Below are 22,811 nucleotides of genomic sequence, written 5' to 3'. Positions count from 1 at the left end.
ATTTATTTTTCTTTCTTGTGTGTGCTCCATGTTAATATTAATTAGTTCTCGATCTGCCACTGATTGTTGCGTTATTTGTTTGGTTTGGTAGATTAATGATTTAAGTTGGTTTAGCCAATCGGTGGTTGATAAAGATTACAGTATAAAATTTTCTTATTATTAATATTTAAGATTATAAATTTACTCATTGCTTATTAAGTTATTATTATTGTTTATTTCTTCGAAAACCAGTTTAATTGATATATATATATATATATATTTTTCTTTGTATAATATATTGTCCACATGACCGACGGTTTGACAAAATTTATTAATTGATATCATGGCTTATTATTGTTTATTTCTTTGAACACCACATGGTTTTATTGATTAGTTTATAATTTTATTAACTAGCTAGTATGTATATTCGTATAATATACTCGTGCAACACGATGCTACACAATCATGTCGGTAATATTGTTTTGATTTAACATGTTAAGTTTATAATTTTATGTCAAAACATGAGTTGATGATTTATTTGTGATTAATTGAGTTATGCTTATGTTTTGTTATTTTATTACTTATACTATTATCTAAACCATGAATACATACAAATGAAGAGTGTATAGGGGATTGCAAGACCGGCTCTCTCCGACGATCGTACTAGCAAAACGTTATGAAATCCAGTCAAAAACGAATAGCTAGGTGTATGCAAGTGTAATCAGATCCTAAACAACATTGAAAAGATTCAGAATGTTTTCTTGGGCACCCTTGTGTTCTTTGTAATCGATTGGGCAAAAACTAATTAATAAAAGTATTATTGATCAGTAAGAAGTCATTCTTTTTCATTTGTTCAGAATTCCTAGGACGTATTTTTCGACGATGGTGAAAACGAAGAAAATTGGAGGACATTGAAGAGGAAAATGAAGAAGATTGACATTTTACAAACGTGAATCTTTCTTTTAATTTGCTTCAATTTTTCACGTATGCATGGATGAAGAACGTATAGTACAGAATACGGACTACCTAGGACACACGCGCGCACGTATGGATTAGTTTTGTTTCGTTCACACAGAGTCAAAAAAAGTCAAAACACTTTCGCCACGTCATCAATATCACTTGCCAGTTGCCACCTCCACCATAGTACAGAGGATGATTGATACCTGAGGGTGCCCGGTTCCTCTAGTAGAATTCATCAATGAAATGTCTTGATATACATAACTAACAAAATAATGTTAAAAGTTTAATTTGGTAAAACTCGAAAAAAATTGGGTCCAGATCTGCTACTTCATTAACAAATTTTATAACATTCAACTGACCGTAACATGTTTAAGCACATGAACAAACTTCATATTATTTCTTTATTTACGTATTATTCAAACATTAATTTCTTCTTATATAATTCACAACGAAATCTAAAAAGAATAATGTTACATCTTTTGCTTCATACAATTTCCATGTCATCAAAGCTTCCATTGCTGCTCATCAGTAACGTTGAACGGGTACAAGTTGAAGAGGTATTTTCTTGACAATGGAGATATTACCAGCTTCTTCCATATCAATGTCTTCACCTTTCATCCCATCAGGCATACTCCAATCGAAATAATAAAGCAAATTCATCAGCGCTAGTTCCACCGTAGCAATCCCCATTGGCATCCCGGGACAGATCCTTCGACCAGAACCAAACGGTAATAGATCAAAGTGCTGTCCTCTAAAATCAACGGAGCTATTTGCAAACCTCTCAGGGTTGAAATCTTCAGGGTCGGTCCAACGCTTGGGGTCACGTCCAATCGTCCACACGTTAAGCTGGATTTGCGTTTTGGCGGGAATATCGTAGCCTTGGATCTTGATGTGAGACATTGTTTCCCTTGGAATCACAAATGGAAGTGCTGGGTGTAATCTGAATGTTTCCTTGATTATGTTGTTCAGGTACTCAACTTTGCCTAGATCTTCTTCAGTGATTCTTTCCCTTTTGAGACCAAGGGTGGTTCGAATATTTTCTTGAGCTTTCTTCATCACACTAGGGTTTCTAATAAGTTCTGCCATCGCCCAAATCAACGTCACCGCGCTTGTGTCTATCCCCGCTAGAAATACATCCTGAAGATTACATAATAAAGAAGATACAGAGTTTGAATTAATCAACATGTACTTCAACATGGGAGATATGAAGAGAACCAAGATTTTGAGATTTATATTACCATGAGGATTGCCTTGAGATTATCCATATTGAGTTTGGAATAATCTGAGGTTTCTTGTTTATCCATCATATCCAAGATCAAGGTGACAATATCTTGATTGTTCCGCCTCCCTTCTGGCTTCAAGTGATCATCAATCACATGTTGATAAAAAGCATCAAGTTCTTTAAAGACTTTGTTGATCCTCTTGTGTCGTTGTAACAACCAATCTATGAACCTTCCAACTCCACCAGGGAAGAAGTCAGAGAAAGTGAAAGTCCCTAGAGCTTCTGTTGATTCGTTAACAAGTTCTTCGATCCTGTCTTGATCGATAACAAAGCCACTCTCGTGAAAGTTCTGTCCTAGAGCAACTCTGCATATGATGCTTGCGGTGAGGGAGAAAAAGGTTTTGCTTAGATCCACAGGAGAATGGTTCAAAGCCGATTCCGACACTTTCTTCACCACAAGATCGACCTCTTCCTCTCTAATGTACCTAAAATACTGAACCTTTTTAGAGCTAAAAAGCTCGATGACCGCGAGTTTTCTCACTTCTCGCCAGTACTCACCGTATGGTGCGAAAGTGATGTCTTTAAAACCGTACGAGAGTTTTCCAGTCCCAACTGACTTTGGTCGGCTGCAACATTCCAAATCATGGGTCTTGAGAACTGCTTCAGCTGCTTCGCTCGATGAGATCACAACAACTGGAACGAACCCGAGACGAAGAAGTACCACGGGTCCGTACTTGAGCGAGAGCTTATAAAAACATCTGTGAGGCAATCCTGCGAGATGGTGCATGTTTCCAATGATGGGAAGACTTGAAGGGCTCGGTGCAAGATTAAATTTTGCGTTTTTATTCTGTTTCAGAAAGAGAAATGACACGAGAGTAAGAAGTGAAACTAAGAAGAAACAGAGCAAGATCGACATTTTTCTCTGTTTTTTTTTATTCTTTCTATTTTGGCTCTGTTTCTTGGAGATACAAGTTTCCAACATGGAAGACTCTTCTTTATATGGTGAGTGACATGGATTGATTGACGTAGAGATCGACACGTTAACTCATCAAATCAAGTGGTTGTGAAGGTGTAACAGAAGTTACAAGATTTGTGGAAATTATCTTCGTTGAAATCAACAATCTGACAGAAGTACCATCAAGTCTTGTGGTCCAAAAACCCACGTGTCGTAATACGATTTGTTCAGATTAGTTGTGAGCGGATAAGCAGTCTGATAAGTTTTTTTTTTAATTATTTATTTTTCTTGTCAACGAGTGTATAGTATATAGTTTTTTAGTTATGTGTGAATTTCAGATTTGTTAGGTAGGATGTGAAATTGGAAATTTGATAGATTTTATGGTGATTAAAACTCTTCTTTTTTTAGATGTAGAAACTTCCTTCGAATTTAATAGTTAATTAGACGTTTTGGGTAAGATTGTCAAAATTTATGCATTTTTCTTGTCTTTGAGTGTTTCTAAATAAATTAATTAACAATGTCAATGGCTGATGTCGTTTGAGAACTGTAGATTTTGTTTGAATCCAATTATTTTTCTCCTTAAGAGGTATTGATGATGATGGTGCAACATGTTTGTTGACCTGCATATTACCATTATGGCATTCATCTTTAATTCAAATATTTCAACTACCATGTATCAATCAAAGTTATATACTATAGATCCAAATTTCCTTGCATTATTACATTTCTATATTACTAGTAATAAGTAGAGTACTATATATAGGCCATTAAATTGACTCCAATTTAAAAAAAACAAACATTTTTTTTTAACTAAACTAAAATTGGATTCGTGCAAGTTTGTTTCGGTACGGTAATTCTTTGACTTTGAGTGTTGAAGATAATACCATTACTGACATCCATAAATAATTTGAATATTTCAACAATGTATCAAATTAGATATTACAAAGTAAAAATAGTATAACTATAATATTTTTGTATTTTGGTCGGCAGGATAAAATACTGTTTATAACTATTCAGAAACAGACATAAACATTAATAACAAGAATAGGATTTCGTGCAAGTTTGTTTCGATGATATGAGAATCGTCTCTTAGTGTTGTTTGAAAGTGACATTTGTGGATGATGTGTTGTGAATTTGTGATCAATATAATGACCATCACCATTAATATAAGTGTATAACTGAAAGGGAAAGCTAGAAATGCAAAAGTTCGTTATAACAAATAAAAATGATGCCAAAAAAAATATATCATTGTGAAAAATGAACTGCAACAGTATCAGGACCAGACACACATCTCACCACTAGGTTCACTGATCACTTTCCAACCTCTACATGCCTTAAGATTAAGACATCATTTGTTTCCACATTTTTAATCTTCTTATCTCCTTTGATCATAACTCTTATTTAGTAAGTTCTCACTTTTTGTAGAAAAAAGATCAAATTTAACTTTTCTCTATTAAAGTCTTATGTTTGCACTAGAATTTGATATAACCATTAACCAAAAAAGGAAAGATATCATTAAAAAATAGCTGAGACAAAATATATGACCAAGTCATCGCCTGATTTCTAAAGTAAGATAATACAAATTAACCCCAAAATCACGTTCCGTGCTTGATCCACCTCACGGATTTATCCAAACTACACAGTAATATACGTGTCGGTAATGTATGTTAAATTTATTTGTTAAATTTATGAGTCATGATTCGTTAATTTGAACTTAACCTTGAGTTCACATGGATTTATATCAGAGTTACCAAAATAAGATTTCTAGTAACAACTCTGACAATTGTCATTTACTTCATTTTCTGCCATTTACGTAATTGTATGCATATTTGTAGACGAGTAGGTAGACTTAGTAAAGAATAAAAAGTAGATGTTCGTAAGACTTGAGTTTTACTCTGTAGCTTGAAATTTCCATAGTAGCCATAAGCCTTTAGATATGTCATAACTACAGAACTACTGTTTGCATATTTCAATTGATTTTGATTAGAAAACCTTATTAAACTTTACTGTTTTTTGATATATTGTACATCAAACATTCATTAATTCATGTATTTCGCAAATAATATCTACGGAATTATAGGGTTTCTGCTCGTACTCTTTCCATGTCATGCATTGATCTTCTGCTCATCAATAGCGTTGAAGGGGCACAAGTTGAAGAGGTAGTTTCTTGACTACCGTGAGAGTACCAATTTCTTCCATATCAATATCTTCACCTTTCATCCCATTAGGCATACTCCAATCGAAATAATAAAGCAATTTCATCAGTCCTAGCTCCACGGTGGCAATCGCCAATGACATCGCTGGACAGATCCTACGACCAGAACCAAACGGTAATAGGTCAAAGTGTTGTCCTCTAAAATCTACAGAACTATTTTCAAACCGTTCAGGGATGAAATCCTCAGGGTCTGTCCAACGCTTGGGGTCACGTCCTATCGTCCATGCGTTGATATGGATTTGTGTTCTCGGGGGAATGTCGTAGCCTTGAATCTTGATGTGAGACATTGTTTCCCTTGGTACCAAAAACGGAACAGGTGGGTGTAATCTGAATGTTTCCTTGATAACATGCTTCAAGTAATCAACCTTTCCTACGTCTTCTTCAGTGATTCTTTCCCTTTTGACCCTGAGGGTGGCTCGGATATTTTCTTGAACTCTCTTCATCGCTTTAGGGTTCCTAACGAGTTCGGTCATCGCCCAAATCATTGTTATGGCGCCTGTGTCTACACCCGCGAGAAATATATTCTGTGCATCACATAAAAACATATATACACACTTAGAAGTTATATAAATCACAGTTTGAATATATGAATGAACAAAAAAAAATGAGCATTACCATGAGGACTGCCTTGATATTATCCACACTGAGCTTGAAATAATAATTTTTATCGATCATATCCAACATCAAGGCAACAATGTCTCCGGGGGCATCCAAAATTTTGCGTCCTGATGGCTTCAAGTGATCATCTATCACATGCTGGTAAAAAGCGTCAAGCTCTTCAGAGACTTTGTTTATCCTCTTTTGCGTTCGAAACAAGCAATCTAAGAATCTTCCAGGTCCACCGGGGAAGAAGTCTGAGAAAGTAAAACTTCCTAGAGCTGTCGTGCTTTCGGTAACAAGTTCTTCGATCCTGTCCTGATCGATGACAAAGCCGCTATCGTGGAAGTTCTGTCCTAAGGCTACTCTACAAGTTATGGCTGCTGTAAGGGAGAAAAAGGTTTTGCTTAGATCCACAGGAGATTGCTTCAAAGCCGATTCCGACACTTTCTTCACCACGAGATCGACCTCTTCCTCTCTTATATACCTATAAGATTGAACTTTTTTAAGGCTAAAAAGCTCGATAACCGCGAGCTTTCGCATTTCCCGCCAATACTCACCATATGGTGAGAAAGTGATGTCTGTAAAGCCATAGGAGAGTCTTCCGGTCCCGAGCGTCTTTGGTCTGTTGCAACATTCCAAGTCATGGGTTTTGAGAACTGCTTCAGCTGCTTCACTCGAAGACACCACAACTACTGGGACAAACCCGAGACGAAGAAGTATCACAGGACCGTATTTGATGGAGAGCTTATGGTAAAATCTGTGAGGCAATCGGGAAATATGGTGCAAGTTTCCAATGATCGGAAGACTTGGAGGGCTCGGAGGAAGATTGTATTTTGCGACATTTATCTTTCTAAGAAAGATTGATGACACAAGTGTTACAAGCGTGACCAAGAAGAAACAGAGCAAGATCGCCATTTTTTGCTTCCTCTGTTTTTTTTTCTTTGGATCTGTTACTCGAACAGTTATGTTTGTTTATAAGCTGGGTGAAAGGTGTTGATAACGTGTTGAGTGGTTGTGAATTGCTAACAAAAGTTGCAAGATTTGTCCATTTCTTCTTTGAAATCTTACATATTGTGACAAAAGCATAATCGTCTTGACGTCTTGTGGTCCAAAGATCCACTGATTGACAAGTCCGGAACTGATGGCTTTTCTTTGCTAAGAAGAATTGCACAAAAATCATTTACCACAGAAGTACAGAACTATGTCATTGTCGACAATCGAGACTCTTCCACGTATACCGATGCGCAAGTTTCCGGAGGAGTTTTAGTAAGATTGTTGATAGCGTGGCTCTGTTCTTTGGGAAATTGATGCGAGTAGTTTTGTCTTTTTAGTCGGCGCCAAGATACAATCTTTGTGGATGTTAGCTTCATTTGGAAATTTAGGTTGATGATAAAAATGGACAGAGCGGAAGCAATCATGTGGTCCAAACTCAGCTTTGCCTCCAGAACTCTCTAAAAGCCACCATGCAACAATCAATCTCAATGCTACCAAAACAGAACCTCCCCAAAACCATAACCACAAAAACCATCAATGGATTACACTTCAGTCTTGATGCCACGAGAATGAAACATTTCTATGACAGTTTTTCCGCCAAACTTCTTACAATTGCAGTCGCAGAGTAACTATACTTGCGTTAATGGCAACAAGGGGTCCAAGATCCATATGCATTAGGATTGGTAGCCAGCTACAAAATGACCTCCAGCCTTGCCGATGAAGTTGGATAGGAGGAAGGAGATACTGGTAGTTAACCTTCCTCTCGTTATTTTCAATGGTAATTATAACAACAAATTAACTAAAAGTTGTGCACAATAATCACAATCCCTACGTTGAATTTTGAAAAAGAGAATCTTATAGAGAATAATTCGCGAGCATCATTTCAGATCACTAAAATAGAAATACCAAGGCTTAAGTTCGAGATAAACTCAGTATATACTACCACATAACGTCTGAACAGAAAAAGGGTGAACATAACAAAACTAAACAGGTTTGTTACTCGGCCGTTGCTTCCTCCATGACTTGTTCTGCAATGGCTGGTGGCACGGGGTAGTAGTGATAGTGTAGCTCCCCAACATCATCTCCAGATAGTTTTGTCCATCCTTCGGGACCGACGTGGTACACTGATCATATGAGAAGAGACCAATATTATGAGCTAAATAAGAATCAGAATCTTTAAAGTTTGAAATCACATTTGGACCACAAAATGCATTGGGACTACTAACCGCTAGCAACTCCACCACTGGCTCCATCACGGAATGTCGCATGGTAGATTGATCTCCTTGCTAACTCAGAAGCTTCTTCAACAGACATTTCATATTTGTACCTAATGATACAAGCAAAATCACAAATATAAACTGGTAACTTAGCTAACATAATTAGATATTGGATTTTAGCTTTTGGGATTTGGACAAAAATTATGAAGATGTCGTTGGGGCGATGACTTACCCGCTGTCGAGTACACCGTAAGCATATGGTGAACCAGAACCGACGGAAAACCTGTCTCCCTTGAGTCGTCCACCTTCGTTGTCAACATAGTATAGTCCAGGACCCTATATACAAGAAAAGGATTTAGCATTCGTTTGAGTGAGAAGAAAATAACAATGTTGAAGATATGAAGTTGGCTTTACTGACAGTTTCGTCCCATCCAGCAATCATTGTCCCGACAGAAAGTCCCATTCCACGGTATGAATAGAGCATGTTTGCAAGAAGTTTTGAAGCTCCGGAGACAGAGATTCTTCTCTTGTTTGCCAGCTCATGTAGGCGACACTTGAATAGTATATATAAATCAAGAGATCAGCCATAGTTCCGACAAATAAAAATCCACATACACAATGAAACTCACAAGCCAAAATTTTAGTTAGAACTAGGTAGACCCACTCAAATGAAGAGCAACTATATCAGATTGCATCCACCAACTCTTACCCCCCAGATTTAACATTAGAGAGCGTTTATAGTTCATCGATCTTAAGTACTATTTTAATTGATATCTAAGTACAGCAAAAACAGAAAGCTGAACTTTATTATTGTTAAGAAATTGTTTGGTACACAGAACAAGGGTTCTAAAACCACCACATGCCCAACAGAGAATGCATGCTTAGAATCCATAAAATTCATATGATCATTGGGTCACCATATGACAAGTTAACTCTTTATCATTCTTCAATACAGACAGAACTATAATTCTAAACGTTCAACAAGGCAGATGAATCTGTCTCTTTTGGAAATCAATATATCACAATCAGAGCGAGGTAACAAGATCCCGATAGCCACACAGAAAGGAAGATAAAGCAGAGATATCGAGCTAGGTACCTTAATTCCAAGATTTCTGTGCCAGAATTGGCAGTCAGCAGCTCCTCCAGCCATTGTACCGAGCATATAAGGATTGATTTCAATAATCTTCTTCACAGATTGTGAAGCTGAAAAGGGAAAACCGATATAGAAACATCAGCAGCAATCACACAAATGCTTCCTTTCCTCTACTGGTTCACTATCATTGACCAATAGACAGAAGACTAGAAATTTGTTTGCCAATACAGAAAAAAACTAAATCGATAATAACCTAAATTAATCTTCATTGTAATGGTGTTTCCACCACAGTCAATTATAACGAAAAAAATGCATACTTTTGAGTAAAACTTTGGAAATATCACAAGCTAAACACCATGAATGTGTGCATACAAAAATACAACCAAAGTGATAAAAGAAGAGAACATACAGATATATCCGCCCATGCTAGCCCGAGAATCAGCAGCAACCATAACACCTCCTTTGAAGATAAAAGCGAGTGTAGTTGTTCCTTTTGCATGCTTCAACATATCTACAGCTTTTTTCTGGAATCCATCAAACTGAAACCAACACAAAAAAAAACCAGTTTCGTAATCAAACAAGAGAAACATAGAAAATTCATTCACTTATACTACTTCAAATCACACACACACACACACAAACAAAAAAACTCACCTCTTTGGTGTGGGGTAGATCAAACGAGGGCACAGAAGAAAGCTCATCAAGCATATCGCTGCTCGAGCCAAAGCCAATCGTAGGCATGGAAGTCTCGAACCCACTAGTATCAAGCTTCATGTTTGCAACCCTATCAACAAATTATTGAAAAGGAACACAAGTACCCATTAATAAGAAGCTAAACCTAGAATGAGATAAACACGAAACCAGATGTGAATCAAAGAGCTTTTCTCTCAAAACTTTCAAATCAGATCTAGCAAGAGATACACTGGCGTCGGTATAAAAAACCCAAAAACCCTCATCGTCTTCAATTACAAAGCCAATTCAACGACACTAGAGCACGATTGAGGATCGGAAACGTACCTTACTGAAGAAAAGTAGTCAAATCGAGGCAAAGGATTAACGGAGGAGAAGAAGAAGAATGCTCTAAAGTGACCAAACGACGACGACGACGACGACGACGAATAAAAGAGGATGAAGAGATCGTTTCTTGAGCTCCGGGCAAACCTCAAATATGGGCCATAACTCCCTAAATCATATTGGGCTATCAATTAATGGGCCCATCACAATCATACTAGATTTATTTAATTACGAATTTAATCCATTATATATTTTTTCTTTTCAGAAAATTGTTTCATGTGGTGCAATGTTTTTTATTCGTAATTTGGTTTTAGGTTGCATGTTGATGTTGGCATAATTTTTTCAAGAATTTTTTTGTATCTTATGATATTTCTCAGTGATGTATTTTTTGTTGGATATATCCTTTTTCTTTTCGTGTAACATGCACAAACTTGAAGACTTTATTCCAACATATTTCACTTTTACAAAAAGTAATAATAATAAGATCATGTCTACATCATTACAGCGCTAGCTACACCATTATAATCAAAATGATTAATTATGGATTCTCATTAAACATATTTTCATCTCTAGAACATTTAAAATCAAATTACATACAATTCTAGATCAAATGCATTTCCCCCCTTTGCCGTTTTGCTTATTTCTAAAAGTAGCAGAAAAATATGAAACCAATATTCAACAAAAAAAAAACACAATAAACTATCTATTTGAGTATATTATATAATCAAATGTATCAAGAAAAGAAGCAAATATAGTTTGTCAGAATGCTGCAACTCGCTAGCGATTTGTATTGCATCTTCTTGCTCGCATAGTCCCTGTAGGAGGGGTATTTAACGAGATGCCGCATTGTGTGTGCAACCAATAAGAGTATCTCATTAACGCCCCATGGTTCGAGCGAGCGTGAAATGTTCCTCTCAGGTTTAACAACACTGGTCCAGTTTCGAGCTGCAGCTGCAACTCCTGGCTCTGAATTTGCTGGATCGACACCTGACTGCTGACGAGATGGAAGCTCGTGAACATTGACATCCCCTTTGGTACGATGAATGGCTCGATGTGTTCTCTCGCTATGAGTGTGTTGTAGAAGTAGAGCTCGAACATCACGTAGCTGAAGTCCACACTGCTTTTCTTACTCGGGTTTGTGAAGTTTACCACAATGGCGAGATCTCCATTCAGAACGTAGCCCATGTTGAGATTGGCAGAGTTTAGGGTTGCTGCTGAGATGTCGAAGTACGGTGAGCGTGGACGGTTGGCCAGGTAGACTATGAGGAGGATGAGACCGGAAAAAACCAGGACGACCAGGAGAATTGCACAGCATATTGTGGCCGGCAATGTCATGGGTTTGGTCCTCTTTGGACCTGGTTGATGCACTGGTCGTGTTGGAGCTGTTCTCCATGGACTTGGTTCTCTTGGAGCTGTTCTCCATGGACTTGGTTCAGATCCGTAGCCACGGTGTTGAGGTCGCTGCTCGTCAGGGCTCAATAGCAATGGCCTGGCAGAGTTTGGAGTATGGCGTGGTGGTAACGGTTCCTCTTGCCTCAGTGGCAAAGGTCTTGAAGATGGCAATTCATGGATTATGTCAGGTGGCTCAGTCTGGTGGCGTCCTCGAGTCTTTATTTTCACCCTAGGTGGACCAGTTGAGTGAGTCTGTGGGATCTGGTCGTGGTGTGGAGCGGTCCATGAGCTAGAGGGACCACCAGGATGTTGATCCTGAAAGGGAAACTGAACGAAATGAGGGTTGGTTTCATAATGGTGGTGAGACATTGATGTAGCAACTAAAGAAGAAAAGAGCTAGGTGTAACCGTGAAAGCAATAAAGAGAGAAAATTTTGAGTGCTTTTCTAAGTGAAAGAGATGATTACTTGATGAGAAGTTTAAGTAGGATTCTTGTGTTAAAGGAAACTGACATAAGGAAGCAAGTAATCTTTTTCATATTCTAGCAAACAAAACAAGAAACATCATTTCTTCTTTCTCATCAAAATTTTGAAACAGAGAATATAAATTCTGGCTCCGATTCTATTTTCCTTTTGTTACAGTACCAAGAAATTTAATAGGGTTCTTATAAAGAGAGAGAGAAAGCAAGGCAACACTTACAGGTTCCCAATTATGTAAAGATTAATAGACGCTCTGTTTAGTAATGGGTGTCTTCCTTCCTCTTCCTGCCTTGCATTTATAAAGGCTTAGTTCTGTCTGCATCAGTACACATCATAAAATTTAGTAAATGAGATGACTATAGCAAAGGGTAATAAAGCTGTCTAAAATACAATAAAATTGCCATCAATGGGATTTCCGACATAGCTTGATCTTGTTATAGAATAAGTCAGTCTATGAAAAAATATGCAGGCACAAGAAAAAGGAAAGGTTGGCACGTGTTAAAACAAATTCCTTCGAAACTAAAGTAAACTAGTGAGATAAATTATGAGGCCTGTGCTAACCTTTTGGCTTTCAGCCTTTAAGATACAGCTTCTTGAGGCAGCATAGATCGATTGTGCCTTATGCTCCTGACATAACAAGATCCAAAACCTCATTGGTCGTAATATATTCATCATGGCAGCTAATCGAGCCTGCACCTGACAGTGGAAGTGAAATTCTACAAGCTTGCTTAAAAAAAAAACGTTCTACAAGGGTACAATTTAAGGAGGAATTTCATGCTTTTCATACTAAGCAACAGAGGTGAACAAACAAAAACAAAAATCATACCAAGCAATAGCAAGATTGATGTGCTGATGCATAGCATAGGTAAATCCTTTTATCAGTCCAATATGCTCAGTCCTCAGTCCTCAGTCTAATATTTCTGAGGAATGGGTTTAAACTGAGTTAAGAGAAAATTGTTTTATCTCTTCTGCAAGAGAGCTGGCAGTCTTGTTCCACAATCTATCCTTCTGGAGTATTAATGCGAGTCAGCTGCATCAGGGAAAGGCAGAGAAGAGTTGGTTCCAATAAAAAAATACAAGAGAAATACTTTAGCTATTCTATGCAAGCTCAAACGCATTTGCTTATGTAAAACGAATGAAATTAGTTCAAACCTGATAAGTTTGTTATTGCTCTCCAAGCAGTCGCAGGCATCAGTAGAGTTGAAATGGCTCTGTATCCGCATCTCCTTTCCGCCTAATGTTGACTAAGATGGCATTTTTGCACAGGAGAAGATAATGTTGAAATTTTCAAAAGTGTATACCCTTTTTTATGCCTAAACATCAGCACTCATTGTGGCCTTGATGAGTGTATCGGACACATCTCTATCTAGGGTGAATCCTTTATCCATCATCTGATCCCAAAACTTATAGGCTGCAGATAATTTGTTTTCCCGTATGAGTCCTCCAATAATGAACTTGAAAGTTAACTCGTCAGGACAACATTCTTTACTCTCCATATCCTCAAACAATTTTATAGCTTCAGTTACCCTACATGACCTGCAGAGGCCACTTATAAGGGAGTTGTATGAAACCGCATCTGGTGTAATTCCGTGCTCAACCATGTCATTGAAAACACCATAGGCCTTGTCAATATTTCCGGATTTACACAAATGGTCCAGGATTGTTGTGTAGAAAATGCGATCTGGCGACAGACCTAACTCTGTCATCTGATCCAGTAGCTTCTTTGCAACACTAGATTTACCTTCCCTAAGAAAAGCCTTGATAAGAATTGTGTACGTGACCACATTCATTACTATCCCCTTCTGTCTCATCACCTCAAAGAGCTTGTAAGCCTTCCTAGTGTTTGACGCCCTACAGAACGTTTCAATCAGAGTACTGTAGGAGACAACATCACAGAAACCTCTAGGCTCCATCTCTTTTACCATGAAGGTATAGCATTTATCAGGATGACTAACCCTGCAATGCCGCTTAAGCAACTGGTTATAACTATAAGCATCAAGCTCTATCCCGCTTCTTACCATCTCGGTCATCACCCCTTCCGCTTTTTTTAACATATTGTTATCATAATAATAATTCAACAAAACATTGTATGTAACAAGATCCGGTTCACACTCAATCTTGCTCATAAATGCTTTTAAAGCTTCTGCCTTTTCTATTCTACCCGCTTTACAAAACCCACTAATTAACGCATTATAAACCACTGCACTAAGCTTAACTCTTGCACTCTTGATCTCCTCCGCCACCATCTCATAAGCCAAATCAACTTTCCGAGCGTGACATAACCCAACAACAAGTGATGCACATGCTTTACTATCTGGCCTAACTCCGCTACCAATCATTTCATTCCAAATCTCAACAGCATCAGTGACCTTACCAGCTCTAAATAACCCATTAATAAGTATAGTATAAGATACAACATCCGGTTCCCTACCTCTCTGAACCATACAAAAGAACGTTTGAACAGCAAAACCTACTTTATTCTCTCGACACAACAGATCCAAATAAATGTTGAACGCCCAGAAATCTGGTATGAATCCAAGGGTTTCCATATCCCTCAGAAGAGCGTCAATGAGATCAAAATTTTTAACTTTACATAAACCCGAGATAAACCTCGAGTAAGTGAAGGGGATGAGGGAGAAACCCATTGGCTGCATATCCCAATATATTGCCTCAGCAAGCTCAAATCTAGACTCTTTGACCAAAACCCCGATGAAGCGGTTGTAATCGGAAGAGAAAACACGGTAGCTTGAGTGACGCATTTCATCGAACACCTGAACAGCGTTGTCGATCATACCTGACTTCACGAGGTTGGCGATACGCGAGCGGTATGCAAGGCGTACTGCGCCCAGCGTCTGATGCATATCAGAGCTCGACGCATATGATCATATCAGAGCTCGCCCTTCTTGTTTCAACGCGGCGACATTAGATCGACGACGACGGCTGGTGCTGAGCTTAAGCTAGAGGGAAAACAACGAGACGACGAAGGCTTCCAACATTATTAATCTGAGGCTTTCTTAAATTGGGCTTAAATGGGCTAAAAGAAGGCCCAATGATCTCTTGACTAAAACCTCTTTGCGAACGAGAGTGTTAGGTTTTGGCTTATTCATTCTTCTCTCTTTCTCTCCTCTTTCTCGAGCTCATTACAGGGTTTAAGGATTCCGAAAGCTCTAAACTTTTAGGGAAAATTTCTCTTTTTTTTACTTCTCTGAAGTTCGTCTACGATGGAGGAAGAGAAGTTAAGGGTTCGTCTGGTGTTTGAGGACCGAAGGATTCTGAGTAAGTATCAGAAGAAACAAGGTCTAACACGGAGCTGGGTTGTTCTGGATCGTAAATGTCAGCGTACTGTTTCAGAGTTTTCTGATCATATCTTTCATACATTTAACCTCTTTGAAGCTTGTCCTCATGGCCTCACCCTATCGGTACGGTTACTTCTTTTTGCCCTAATTTCAGTGAAATCAAATTTGTAAATGTTGACGCCATTAATGCTTACATTCACTTATTTTTTCTGGTCTTTCAGATGGAAGGGTTCGTTTTGCCACCGTTCGAGTCGAGCTGTGTATTGAAAGATAAAGATATCGTTTGGTAAGTTTCATCAATCTCTTCTTTTTCAGAACTTTTTTGTTCCTATTTGAGCACTATCAAGTATTGTTAGTGTTAAAATTTTCGATTTTTGTTGGTAGTGTTAAGAAGAAGAAAGGATCTTTGTTGGAGATTGTTGGGGAAGACAGTGAGGAGAATGATTATAAGGCGATTGAGGTTGAGGAGAGGCCTCAGATTCGTCCTGGTGAAATGCTTCTTGCTAATGAGGAATTCGAAAAGGAAACTGGAGGATATGAAAGTGAGTCTGAGGAAGATGAGCTTGAAGAGATAGCGGAGGAGTTTGTGCCAGAGAAGAAGACTTCCAAGAAGCGTAAAGCTTCAAGCAAAAGCCTAAGCTCCAAGTAGGATCTCTACTAGAACGATTCTTAATCACCTAAATGTGTGTTTTTTTGTAATTCACGTTTGATGATGATGTAGGAGGAAAAAATGTAAGTTAGCTACTACTGAAGAATCTCCCAAGAAAAGAGAAGACGCAGCTATTGTAAGCAATGTTGTGAAGAAGACGAAGAAGACGAAGAAGAAGAGGTCATTGGATGTACAGACAGCTGAAAATGATGAACAGAATGTCAGTAACACCAAGCCTATTACCAGTTCAAAGAGGTAGGTTGACTTTTACGTTGTTAAAACTCATTGGGAATCTGTAATCATCTTGACTTATCTCTAACTAGTCATATTTCCATTGCCTTACTTTTGAGTGCAGGTCATCGCAACAAGAAGATGGCAAAGAGCCTACCTATCTGTGCCAACCATCTGCTGACACTAAAAAGGTTTGAGTTGACTTCATTGTCGTAAAGAACAAGAATGAGCAATGTGTATTGTGTAAAACTTCTTGATGTTTGTCGATGCATGGATTGGGGTTTTGTGTCACTTACTCCGTTAGCTTCCTATGGGTCCTTTTTTGCAATAAGGAATGTAACTCTTCTTTATATTTATTTTAGACACCTAGCAGAAGTGCTCGGCGTAAAAAGGCTAAACGGCAATGGTTGAGAGAGAAGACAAAACTAGAAAAGGAAGAGGTTCTTCATCAAATACTTACAAAACTTAAAATGATAAGACTTATGTATCTATCATGTGTTTTAGTGATGTACGGCCTGTTCTTCATCCCTGATATCTTCTTTTATGTTTCATGATTTGCAGCTTCAGCAGAAGCAGTTGGTTGTAGCACCTAGCCAAAAACCAGTCATCACTATAGATGACCACGTAGCTGAGGAAAATCACTTTGAAGCTCTTGAACATCAACAACCAGATGAGCTTGGTGATGGTGTTGGGGATGAAGTGGTTCCTGTGGAAGTGAGACCAGGCCACATTCGCTTCAAGCCGCTCGGTAAAGTTATTATGTAAATTTGTCTCTGCGTATCTTTTTTGCGTTTGTAAGTCTTCTCACGGTTTCCCTTATATTGTTAATTTTCAGCTGGAGATGATGAAGCTCCCGTTGAAAATGAAACTCCTGCGGTATGACTTACCCTTATCTTTGTATCCTTAAAGCTTTCCCAAATGTGAATCTGTAATGATCATGACTAAATGATGTTAGGAAAACTTCTTGTGGAATGGAAACATGGCGAAGAAGAAAGGACAAAAATGGGGCACAGAGAAGACAAGATTTTCCAAACGATATGCTCAGGATTTCAATGAAGAAACTCCTTATCAGACACAACCCGCGGAAGCTGAAACATTTGCAAAGGGTCCGATCGATTATGAACAACTTTTGGCTTACACTGGCTCAGTAGAGGTTTGATTATATCATTTACTACCCCCCAGCATGCTATTTATAGATCAGCATTTTTTTAACTCAGCAACTCTTGGTTTGTTAACATTACAGAAAGGAGATATTATTGCATACCGTCTCCTTGAGCTAACATCATCTTGGACGCCTGAGGTTTCCTCTTTTCGGGTAAAGTATCTGACTCTCTTTCTTTAAAGCCAAATTGGTCAATCAACTCTTTTTTGAGGAACCTATTCCCTTTACAATATATTTCTCTTGGTAGGTTGGGAAGATAAGCTATTATGATCCAGACTCGAAGAAGGTGACTTTGATGCCTGTTCAAGAATTTCCAATCGAGAAAAAGACAGAAGAGGACGATGATTTCTCAATGCAACCTGATACATGTCTTTATAAAGAAGACGGATCCTTGGAGGTATGCTTCATGGTTTATATCATGTCATATCTTATGAACAAGAACACAGATCTAGTTCTTGTAGTTGTTTGCTTGCTAAGCATCACAATTCTAATATAAGAAAGACTTGACTTCTGCAGATAGAATTTTCTGCTTTGCTCGATGTCTGCAGTGTCAAAACAAGGGGATCAGATTCCGCAGAAGTCACCAAGTCAGCACCGCCCGAGCCTGACCAGTCAGCTACAAAGCAAAAGCTAAGCGCAAGCAAAGATTTGCAAACCCCTATAAAAGGTAAATTGTCCAACAAACTTGGAGGATTATACTGTTTTGAAAAGGAGTTTTATTTTACTTCATTGGACCTATGTGAATTGCAGAAAATGGAAAAGTAGTGAACCCCTGGGAAGAATTAAGTGAAGCTTTAAGTGCAAAGAAAGCAGAATTGTCTGAGGCGAACAATGGCTGGAACAAGAAAGGGAGTTCAAGTGGAGGCTCATGGTCTTACAAGGCACTGCGAGGCAGTGCTATGGGTCCGGTAATGAATTATCTAAGATCTCAGAATGAGATTTGAGAAAAACTAGGACACATCTCTCTAGAAGAAACTCTGATGTTTTTTTCTTCATTTTGGATATGAAAACTCAGACAAGAGTAGAGAAAAGCCATTTTGTTTTGAGACTGTGAATGGGCACTGCTGAGCTTTCTAAGTGTTAAAGGTTTATGTATAGAGCAAAACAACGAGTGTGTATTACTCCTAAGATCTTTTCTAAGCTTATGTTTGAATCAATTCAAAAATCTGAAACATGAATGTGTTGGCCATTGGATTCAACTTTGACAACAACGCTAGAAGATTTTCTTATGTTTGTAAAGATGGCCACATAAAACACAAAGTTTGTAGGGGAGAAAAAAAGATACGTTTGATAATAATCATCTAAAAACAATGACTCCATGACCGTTCGTTTCCTCTTCAAGTCAACCGTCACTTGCCTACACGTCGCGTGAACCACAACGGCACAACGTTCAAGCCAGTAACTTCCTCGTAAACTAATTGCTACGTGATTCACACGCTCCAATCATGCGCGTATTGATATCTCTTTCTCCGTCCAATTCCTCCGTTCTGAAACCTACAAACAAAAACAAACCTTCAAAAGGAATAAAAAATCCGATTTTTATCATAAAAATTTCATCTTTTAGGCGACGGCGAGAGAATCTGAGATTGGATTCGATTTCTTGGGCAGTGATTTGGATTACTCACTCGGAGCTTCGGAATACTTTTAATTGGACTCGTCCGTAGATTCAATTTGGTTTCTTTTTCCAGATCTGGGTGGTTATCTCCGATTTTGGATTTGAATTCACAGATGTCGAAACCTTGGGGTGGAATCGGTGCGTGGGCCGATGAGGCTGAGCGTGCCGATGAAGAGCAAGCTGCTGAAGCTACAGCTACGGCGGCGGATTCACAGAGTTTCCCGAGTCTGAAAGAGGCTGCCACTGCTAAGTCGTCTAAGAAGAAGAAGAAGATGACTCTATCGGAGTTCGCAAACGGACCATGCACTGCACCGAGTTCTGCTGGATTGACGAGGGAACAGATGCTTCAGCTTCCTACTGGTCCAAGACAACGCTCTGACGATGAAATGCAACCTGGTCGTCTCGGTGGTGGATTCTCTAGTTATGGTGGAGGAAGGTCTAGTGGACCTCCGGGAAGAATGTCACGAGATCGAGATGATTCTGATGGGTCTTGGGGCGGTGGTGGTGGTAGGAGATCTTATGGCGGATTTGACGATGATCAGAGGGGATCTAATTCTAGGGTTTCTGATTTCCCACAAGTGTCTAGGGCTGATGAGGATGATGATTGGGGAAAAGGAAAGAAATCGCTTCCTTCATTTGATCAAGGACGTCAAGGTGGTCGTTATGGTGGTCTCGGAGGCGCTGGTGCTGGCGGTGGCAGCTATGGTGGCGGAGGTGCTAGCGGTGGCAGTTATGGTGGTGGTGGAGGAGGTGGCTTCTCTAAAGCTGACGAGGTTGATAATTGGGGAGCGGGTAAAGCAAAGTCATCTACATTTGGGTCGGGTTACCGTGACTCTGGACCGGAGCCTGATCGGTGTGCTCGAGGAGTTCTCCCTTCAGGAGGTGTTCAGGAGGAGCGTCGTCGTCTTGTTTTGGAGCCACGTAAGGTTGATTCAGGAGTGAGTGAAACTGAAGCTGAAACCGAAACTGCTGTGAAGACTAGTAAGCCGAGTCCATTTGGTGCAGCTAGACCAAGAGAGCAAGTTTTGGCGGAGAAAGGATTGGACTGGAAGAAAATTGACTCTGAGATTGAGGCCAAGAAGGGACAAACGAGCAGACCATCTAGCGCACAATCTAGTAGACCATCAAGTGCTCAATCTAACAGGTCTGAGAGTACAGCCCTGAACAATGTCGAGAATGTGGTGAAACCGAGACCAAAGGTGAATCCTTTTGGCTATGCAAAGCCTAGGGAAGTATTGCTCGAAGAACAAGGGAAAGATTGGCGCAAGATGGATTCTGAACTCGAGCATCGCAGAGTTGACAGGTCCTTATTCATCTGGATTTTCTTTATTTTTTCTGAGAAATGTGGATTTGTTTCAATTCTATGTTGCCGCGGTGGTTTGAATATGATTTCTCAAATAATCCGTTTTTTCTGCATACTCGTTTGAACCGGAAAGTTTGATTTTTGAAGTGATATCAACTAATGAATCATTAGAGGGTAGGAATATGTATGCAAACTAATAACTATATATAGTTTTGGCAATTCTGCTTAGTGTTTCGAATTCATAATGGAAGATAATTGACTTGACTTATCTACTTAAGTTGTAGTCTATAGGTTTTCTTCTGATTGGCATGTTAAATATATGTCCTTTTAAGCACTCTTAAACACAGGATAGACTCTTCTCGAAAGTTTGATTCATTCCCTAGTCACTTCATGCGAAGTACTGAATGTGTAGTAGTACCCATTCCATTGCTTTGACCTATTCACACGTGTTTGTTCTCTCAGTTTGTACAGCCTCTGTGGGAATTTATAGAATTGTATGCGTGTAACTTGTAAGCTAAATCTTGCCTTTTTTTGGGACATCTCATATCTTAGCTTTAGTTTTTGTTTTGTAAACGCATGGTCTCACATTCAACTGAGTTTTGTGTCTAGTTCAGTTGATTTAACGCATGGTCTCTCTGATAATGTTGATGACTTTCTACATCATCTGCCAAATAGCTATTTGTCTCACTTTCATATCTGTCTTATGAAACAAATAATTCCAGGCCTGAAACAGAAGAAGAGAGAATGTTGAAGGAAGAGATCGAAGAATTAAGGAAGAAACTCGAGAAGGAAGCAGCCATGGCACCTGAGAGCAAGGAATCTCAACCAGAAGCCGAAAATAACAACGATAATCTACCGGATCTTATACGTGAGAAAGAGAAGGACCTGGACTTACTGATCCGTGAGTTGGACGACAAAGTCAGGTTCAGGCCAAGAGCAGTCGAGAGACCTGGATCCAGTGCAAGCAGAAATTCCTATTCAGATAGACCTCATTCACGGGCTGGATCAATTGATGAGTCTAGGAATGTTGATTCCATGGAAAGACCTCGATCACGTGGCACAGGTGATAATTGGCCAAGACAAGTAGATGATCGAAGAAACTTCCAAGGAAGCAAGGAACGTGGATTCTTCAGCAACAGAAACTTTGACAGGTTATTAACCTCTGCTTCAATCCCATTACAAACACAAACTTACAATATGTATTCCAACATTCAAAAGCCTACTACTTATCTGGATTTGTTATTGCACCCGAAAGTCTAGAAACCTATAATGGATGCTGACCTTATAGTATAAAGATCCAAACTTGAGTCATTCCTACTGATTTCTTTGCATCTTGCATTACGATCTTGAGATGCGAGTAAACTGACAATTCGGATTTCTGGCTTCGCAGGTCATCGTCATCACCAAGGCAAGGATGGTAAAGAAGGAAACGAAGGATGAATGTGGAATGAGATTGGAGTTTGGTTGACACACCATTCCCAGATTTTGAAGAAGACAGATAAGAGAGAAGCTTCAATAATATTAATAAGAAACATTCATCTCCTTTGAAAAAAACCTAATTTAGGGGGTTTTTTGGTTTTTTGGTTTTTGTTTTTCATTGGTTCATCTTCGGAATTGAAGTCTAATGGTTTCTTCGTCTTGTTGTTTTTTTTTGGTCTTTTGCTCGTGAAACGGCATGGCGCAAGACTTGTGACAATTGATGTGTCTTCACAACTTTGGAGACAGAGACTCTGTTCTGTTCTTCTTCTCTGTTTAAAAATACTCTATTTACAACACTACTGTTTCAGTTTCTGGTTGTTATCTTCTACTCCAAAGTTGTGGGGAGTTGTGTCATTTTGGTTGAAGCGAGATTTCACAGTTTTGGTTTCTTTGCGCATAGGTCATGTTGAGCTATAAAGAAGACTTGAAAAGTAAAAAATATTGCAGAAACGAAGAAAGCATAGATTCTTCAAGTTACAGCTTGAAAGGCTATCGTCTTATTCATTATGTTCTATTGCGAAGATTGCATTTGATGATGAAGGAGATGATTTACACAAGAATATTTTTCTTATCGTTTCAGAAACCGTTTTGAAATCAATTATGAGGAAATAAACAGAGAATAACAATCAAAAAAAAAAAAAAAAGAACGACTTCACTGGGGATCGAACCCAGAATCTCTGGTTTCGTAGACCAGCGCCTTATCCATTGGGCCATGAAGTCCTTTTGTTCCTTTTGTTTAAAGTTCATTTATCAATAGAACATACATTCGAAAGGCCTTTGTTCCTGATGAACATAGCCATTTATGTTACTATTAACCATTGTTTAGATAACATCACTTCAATGTTCAATCACAAGAAATTGTACTAGTTCATTTAGATGAGTAGAATTGCGTATTTGTTTTTGTTTCCGGGTTCCGGCCAGTAAAAAGCTAATGACATCTCTCATAGAGGAGAAGCTG

At 38.7% G+C, this 22,811-nt stretch overlaps 7 protein-coding genes and 1 non-coding gene across 9 annotated transcripts; 2 read left to right on the top strand and 6 right to left on the bottom strand.

Annotated features, from left to right (window-relative positions):
• Window positions 1–1,307: 1,307 nt before the first annotated feature.
• LOC104772000 (cytochrome P450 71B2) lies at window positions 1,308–3,271 on the bottom strand. Its single transcript, XM_010496641.3, has 2 exons — window positions 2,178–3,271; window positions 1,308–2,076 (listed from the first exon to the last, which is right to left on the bottom strand). Exons 1-2 carry the CDS (start codon window positions 3,141–3,143, stop codon window positions 1,465–1,467), a joined length of 1,578 nt encoding a protein of 525 aa, XP_010494943.2. The 5' UTR covers window positions 3,144–3,271; the 3' UTR covers window positions 1,308–1,464.
• Window positions 3,272–5,093: 1,822 nt separating this feature from the next.
• LOC104771992 (cytochrome P450 71B2) lies at window positions 5,094–6,916 on the bottom strand. Of its 2 annotated transcripts, XM_019243427.2 has the most exons (3): window positions 6,489–6,702; window positions 5,947–6,415; window positions 5,094–5,855 (listed from the first exon to the last, which is right to left on the bottom strand). In XM_019243427.2, the coding sequence occupies exons 1-3, from the start codon at window positions 6,563–6,565 to the stop codon at window positions 5,244–5,246; spliced, it is 1,158 nt and encodes a 385-aa protein (XP_019098972.2). In that variant the 5' UTR covers window positions 6,566–6,702; the 3' UTR covers window positions 5,094–5,243. The 2 variants fall into 2 exon arrangements, with proteins under 2 accessions (XP_019098972.2, XP_010494931.2); XM_010496629.2 differs by having other exon boundaries at window positions 5,947–6,916.
• An 846-nt stretch (window positions 6,917–7,762) lies between these two features.
• Window positions 7,763–10,583, bottom strand: LOC104771980 (proteasome subunit beta type-5-A). The gene is made up of 8 exons (XM_010496618.2): window positions 10,252–10,583; window positions 9,889–10,018; window positions 9,644–9,773; window positions 9,238–9,344; window positions 8,560–8,694; window positions 8,374–8,477; window positions 8,151–8,251; window positions 7,763–8,048 (listed from the first exon to the last, which is right to left on the bottom strand). Exons 2-8 carry the CDS (start codon window positions 10,006–10,008, stop codon window positions 7,921–7,923), a joined length of 825 nt encoding a protein of 274 aa, XP_010494920.1. The 5' UTR covers window positions 10,009–10,018; window positions 10,252–10,583; the 3' UTR covers window positions 7,763–7,920.
• Window positions 10,584–10,770: 187 nt separating this feature from the next.
• On the bottom strand, window positions 10,771–12,793 carry LOC104771969 (uncharacterized). The gene is made up of 2 exons (XM_010496608.3): window positions 12,680–12,793; window positions 10,771–11,955 (listed from the first exon to the last, which is right to left on the bottom strand). The coding sequence occupies exons 1-2, from the start codon at window positions 12,791–12,793 to the stop codon at window positions 11,026–11,028; spliced, it is 1,044 nt and encodes a 347-aa protein (XP_010494910.2). The 3' UTR covers window positions 10,771–11,025.
• Window positions 12,794–13,010: 217 nt separating this feature from the next.
• On the bottom strand, window positions 13,011–14,979 carry LOC147946606 (uncharacterized). Its single transcript, XM_087508439.1, has 2 exons — window positions 13,271–14,979; window positions 13,011–13,148 (listed from the first exon to the last, which is right to left on the bottom strand). Exon 1 carries the CDS (start codon window positions 14,977–14,979, stop codon window positions 13,432–13,434), a length of 1,548 nt encoding a protein of 515 aa, XP_087364565.1. The 3' UTR covers window positions 13,011–13,148; window positions 13,271–13,431.
• Window positions 14,980–15,043: 64 nt separating this feature from the next.
• Window positions 15,044–18,628, top strand: LOC104771955 (coilin). Its single transcript, XM_010496587.3, has 13 exons — window positions 15,044–15,537; window positions 15,636–15,700; window positions 15,799–16,059; window positions 16,136–16,318; window positions 16,419–16,485; window positions 16,657–16,734; window positions 16,856–17,042; window positions 17,130–17,170; window positions 17,250–17,447; window positions 17,538–17,609; window positions 17,704–17,853; window positions 17,973–18,123; window positions 18,207–18,628. The coding sequence occupies exons 1-13, from the start codon at window positions 15,340–15,342 to the stop codon at window positions 18,398–18,400; spliced, it is 1,845 nt and encodes a 614-aa protein (XP_010494889.1). The 5' UTR covers window positions 15,044–15,339; the 3' UTR covers window positions 18,401–18,628.
• Window positions 18,629–18,722: 94 nt separating this feature from the next.
• On the top strand, window positions 18,723–22,231 carry LOC104771948 (eukaryotic translation initiation factor 4B2). Its single transcript, XM_010496575.3, has 3 exons — window positions 18,723–20,374; window positions 21,097–21,525; window positions 21,765–22,231. The coding sequence occupies exons 1-3, from the start codon at window positions 19,185–19,187 to the stop codon at window positions 21,793–21,795; spliced, it is 1,650 nt and encodes a 549-aa protein (XP_010494877.2). The 5' UTR covers window positions 18,723–19,184; the 3' UTR covers window positions 21,796–22,231.
• Window positions 22,232–22,500: 269 nt separating this feature from the next.
• TRNAR-ACG (transfer RNA arginine (anticodon ACG)) lies at window positions 22,501–22,573 on the bottom strand. The gene has a single exon. It is a non-coding gene; the product is annotated as a tRNA-Arg (tRNA).
• Window positions 22,574–22,811: the final 238 nt, after the last annotated feature.

This window comes from Camelina sativa, chromosome 3 (assembly GCF_030686135.1).
Source record: "Camelina sativa cultivar CO46 ecotype springtype chromosome 3, ASM3068613v1".
NCBI lineage: Eukaryota > Viridiplantae > Streptophyta > Magnoliopsida > Brassicales > Brassicaceae > Camelina > Camelina sativa.
Note: the sequence above shows the minus strand (reverse complement) of the source record. Positions and strands in the feature narration are given on the sequence as shown.